This window comes from Neltuma alba, unplaced genomic scaffold, assembly GCF_004799145.2.
Source record: "Neltuma alba isolate B1F8T4 unplaced genomic scaffold, ASM479914v2 tig00011253_pilon, whole genome shotgun sequence".
In the NCBI taxonomy this organism is placed as follows: domain Eukaryota; kingdom Viridiplantae; phylum Streptophyta; class Magnoliopsida; order Fabales; family Fabaceae; genus Neltuma; species Neltuma alba.
The window spans coordinates 249724-254891 of record NW_021635968.1 but is presented as its reverse complement, the minus strand read 5'-3'; the positions used below and the strand labels follow the sequence as shown (position 1 = coordinate 254891).

Here is a 5168-nt window from a genome sequence, read left to right as displayed (position 1 = left end):
TGGATAATGGTTTTCAAAATTTTCCCGCCCATGCATCATAGGTAGCGGCTTATATAAGGATGTTTGCTGGTGGTATCACATAACTCTTTCTTGTAATCCTTGCCCTTCATCTTTGAATACGTAAGAGGTGAATAATGCTTCTATATTTTATATTCGTCCTCTTCCATTGCTCCAATGGTTTATTTCATATTTTTTTTATCTTCATATATTGTTCTAGCTTCCATATCTTATTTAGTGTGCATTCTTTGGTTCAGATCTGTAGAAATGGTGCGTATGAGTTTGATTAAGAACTTGCATGATGGCACAGACTGTTGGAGTATAATAGTGAGGGTTATGCGCAAGTGGAACATCTACAAAAAAAATACTCCTGCTGATGTTTTTGGCGTGACCATGCTGTTATTGGATGAGGAGGTATTCTATCATGTGTCAATATTCTTCAACTTAGTCACTTAGTGTGTGTTACTTACATGTGCTGACTATAACACAGGGTACTACCATTCAAGCGACTGTGCTAAATAGGAATATCATGGCCAGATACAAAACTAATATTGTGGAAGGAAATACTTACTTATTCGCTAACTTCATTGTGTCACAAAATGGAAATCAATACAGAGCTTCAACACACCCTTTCAAGATCACTTTCACTCCACAAACTTTCTTTGCAGACCACAACGTATCACTTCCAGCATATTCATATTCATTCTTCCCTATCTCTGAGATTTTGAAGGCCACTCCAGAGCACCACGTTCAACACCTTTTTGGTATGGTGAATTATTTATACAGATGACTTCACACAATAGGTATTAACATAGTTGTGTGGTATAGTTGTAAGTAAATTATTTTTTGCAGATGTGATGGCATTTGTGAAAGCCATGGGTACGCTTGAAGAGTTCCGTAGGGATAATGAAACTAAGTCTAAACTTCGCATGATATTGACTGATGCCCGGTACTGACCACCTACCTATTTTTAGAAGAGAATATACGTATTTCATACTTCATTAATGGCGTAATATTAACTATTATGTATTGGCAGGGAGAATGATATTGAGTGCGTACTATTTGATGACTGTGCAATTGATGCTTTTATGGCTCAGTTACAGAACACAGAAACACCTGTTGTTGGCCTATTCAATCTCGCTAGAATTGGTTTCTCTGAAGATGGTGTTGTTCATATACTTATATACTTTCTATGTGGTTTATTTGGTTTAGTTTGTAGTGATATTACCTACCCTGTTTGACGGATTTTATTTTGTATTATTGTGGGGTCTACTATTATTATATTACCACATTCAATAATATAGTTACATATTAATATAACTAAGCATGCATCACAACTATCAGTGTCGGTTATCTTTTTCCACATGTTACTCATTACTTTGAAATCATTATATATATAGTGTCGATGATGATAGCTCCCCTGTGATGCACCTATATGGTCAGCAATTATCTTCACAGTCAAGTCAATCCTCAAGTGCCACATCACTCCACAGTCAGCCGAAAGTTACTATCAAAGAAGTTCAACTACAACAAATAGTTAGTATATTGTCTTTTTATGTTAGAGATACAAAAATTCTGTCCCAACAAGCTTGTATCTGTCAATTTTATAAGTTATGGCTATGATATGTAAGTCTGTTTTTTCCCCCCAACATCAGGGTGAGAGTTTTGTTGTTAAATGCACGGTTAAGAAGCTAGAAACATATCACGGATGGACCTATGATGGATGTTCAAAGTGTGTTGCGAAAACCAGACTCGAGGGTACATCAGTTACGTGCCTGATCTGCAAGAAAGTTCCAGATGCCATAAAACCAAAGTATGGTCGAAGGAGATGTTAGTATTATTTGGTATGTGATTTTTATCCTCACATATTATGACCGTCACGTCTTTTACTGTAGGCTTCGCATTCATTACATGGTGGAAGACGATACTGGATCTGCTTCATTAATCTTTTGGGATAAACAAGCTGTTCAATTGATTAACAAGACAGCCACAGAGTTGAAACTTCTCATGCAACAGGTTTGGTTGCTTTGAAAGTACTCCACAATTAAATGTACGTATTTTGCTATATAACAATATAAATGTTCACAGGATAATCACCCAGCATATGATTTTCCAGATGAGCTGGAAGATCCTGTAGGAAAGGTTCTACTAGTGAAAATGAAGCTCAATGAGTACAACAAAAAACATCCAACATCTGCAATTAGTGTAGGCCAGTTTGCTATTTGTGAAGACCTCATGGACCAGTTTATGGATGCAAATGTTGAAGTCGGTGAAGTTAATGCCCGTAATGCGAACAATGACAGCCAGGTTTGGATCCATAAATAATAACAAAAAAATGGTCCATAATATTACCATCCTTACATTATTGTTCAAGACAGTAAATATGAGTTAAATATTATTTGAAAATTGATGCTCCAGGATGTTCCTTCGTTGGTTGAAATCACTGATAATCAGGATAGCCATGAAAATGTGTCACCCGTTATCCCTCAGCCTGCTGCACCACAGAACAATGAACTTGAAGACGTCACTCTTGTCGAGCTTGCTAACCAGGTCACACCAGTAACTAATAGAGTGAGGAGAAGGTCGGCGATCAAGAGAAATGTTGGAGTGGATGTTTCTGCCAGTTCTTCACAGAGCTTGCCTACTAAAGATTCAGAAGCAGAAAGAGTTTATAAGGTCATCAAGAAGGAGAAGTAATGTGTCATATGTTAGAGTGTTTGAGCCCATTTTCACTTTCTGTAACAGTAGGAAGAACTATGAAGTTAGATTCATAAGTTCTATGTTGTCCCTGTGTGAAGTTATCATAGCTTTAGGAAAACTAAATTCCCACATTTTATTTCAGCGTTTTATTCCCATGTCAGTTCGAGTATCTGTACCTATCTTTTTCATATCGTCTAAGTGAATGTAGTGATGTTTAGTTTAGTCCAGTACTGATATGCCTTTTATGTCATGCGCTCTGCATCAAACACTATTCAAAATATTACTGATTACTAATTTATACTAGGTAAGCAACAATCAACAAATCATTGAATCAACAAATATTATAAGACCATATCTCCTCAACTAACGGCAAGGTTTAATTGAAGTAAACACAAAAATAAATGGAGTGCTTTATATTTAGTGGGAACATTCATTCTGAGTTTGTATTTGTACATAATATGTATGTATACATGTCTCAGTAGCTATGGTTTTTGTTCCCTCAAATACTATAAAAATAATAACCAATATATTATATAATCGGTATTTAGTCACTTGGTATTTCCATACTTCAAATATGTGTAAATCACATGGACTGAAATTTCAACCCATTTTGGGATACACCTAAACTACAAATGCCCTCTTTATGATTTCTTGCATTTTTTTTATTGTTGCCTGATTCATAATATTTGTCAGGTTTAGCGTTTTACTAGAATATATGACCGTCAAAAGGAATTCCAATTATTAAGGACATTTGTTCATAGGTGGAGGTTCTGAATTTTTGGTCAGGTTCTAAAGATTGGATTTATAAGCGTCTTACAAATTTTTAAAAATTTACTGCCATGGTCTTTTTAGATGTTAATACTTTATAACAAATATTTTAACTTAAATTCCTATGTCAATTTTTTACTACTTAAAATGTGTGCTAAAAAAAAATAAGCGTCCCATGTTTTGTGTTTTTCAAATGTGTATACGTTAATTTCTATTCCAAGTGGGTCTTAATTGACCCCTAATAATTAAGGAATACACATTTGAAGTTCTAGATAGAAACATGGGACACTTAAGTTGTAGCTTTATAAAATGAATAAATAATCCACATAAATATCACCAATAAAAAATTATCCATCTCTTCCCAACAAAAAGAGTTTTTACTCTTTTTATTTTTTTTGCTGTATTGGGTTATTTGATTAGTAACTAATTTTTTTTATTATATAGGCCATTATGTCAATTGCATTTATTGATATTAGTAAAAGGCTATATAGTCAGTGTGTACTATAAAAACTTAAACAATATTTACATGAATATGACAGTAAAAGTTTCTTATCCATCAGTTAATACCTGGTTGGAAAATGTTAGATTGTTAGTAATACCCATACAAAATTCATCATGTTGTTGTCGTGGATAAACGGAGAAGATTTCTCATTCTTTAATTTATGGGTAAATATCTTGTCTTTCTTGATTATAAATATCACCAATAAAAAAATTATCCATCTCTTCCTAACAATAAGAGTTTTTACTCTCTTTTTTTTTTGCTGTCTTGGGTTATTTAATTAGTAACTAATTTTTTTATTATTTAGGCCATTATGTCAAATGCAGTTACTAATATTAGTTAAAGCCCAGGTAGTCAATGTACTACAAAAACTTAAATAGTATTTTCATGAATATCAGAGTAAAAGTCTCTTATCCATTAGTTAATACCTGGTAGGAAAACGTTAGTAATACCCATACAAAATTCATCGTGTTGTTGTGGCGGATAAAAAGGAAATATTTCTCAGTCTTTTACTATCATTATTTTTTTACCAAAAATTCTCACTCTCGATATGGGGAAAAAACAATCTGCATATTAATGTAAGTAGTAAAAAATCTTTGATGATCACAATAAGAAGAGAAAATAAAAAATTTCTAGAGTCTCCCTACTACTAGCCACTACTATTTTATACTATATAATCTCAATTGATGCCTGAGATTACCAATAGCTACATGTCAATGATAGGTCAATGTCATGTATTTAATGCTTGCTTGCAGACATCAACAGCTAATGCTTATACTGCATAAGCCATGTCCCTATCAACTTTGCTTTTAACAGTTCACATAATTTGTGTACGGTTTGACTGTTAAAGTTACAATCTTGGTCAAAGAAAATAATCAATATAAAATGCTAACCATATAAATATCAACTTCACGAAGCTCTCTCAGCTTTGATGTCATTAGTATGGCTTCCAAAGAACCATACGGGGTTAGTCCGACATACTCCAATGAACTAAATGATTGTGATTTATCTGTACCAGGTATTACTCTCTTTCATTTCTATGCTTATACAAACATGTATATGCTGTTATATATGAAAGTTGAAGATACTGTCATAGTTTTTAGCCAGTCCATTCAACATATATTCATATTACGAATCTCATTCGCATTGTATGTTCATTTCTCAACAGCAATGGTGGATGTTAACTCTTCAAATCAAACCCCGA

At 33.6% G+C, this 5168-nt stretch overlaps 1 protein-coding gene across 1 annotated transcript; it reads left to right on the top strand.

Moving 5' to 3' along the window:
- The first annotated feature begins 264 nt into the window (after positions 1 to 264).
- Positions 265 to 2694, top strand: LOC114763091 (uncharacterized). The gene is made up of 8 exons (XM_028952690.1): positions 265 to 411; positions 488 to 761; positions 850 to 946; positions 1034 to 1166; positions 1653 to 1810; positions 1893 to 2013; positions 2086 to 2304; positions 2416 to 2694. The coding sequence occupies exons 1-8, from the start codon at positions 265 to 267 to the stop codon at positions 2692 to 2694; spliced, it is 1428 nt and encodes a 475-aa protein (XP_028808523.1).
- Positions 2695 to 5168: the final 2474 nt, after the last annotated feature.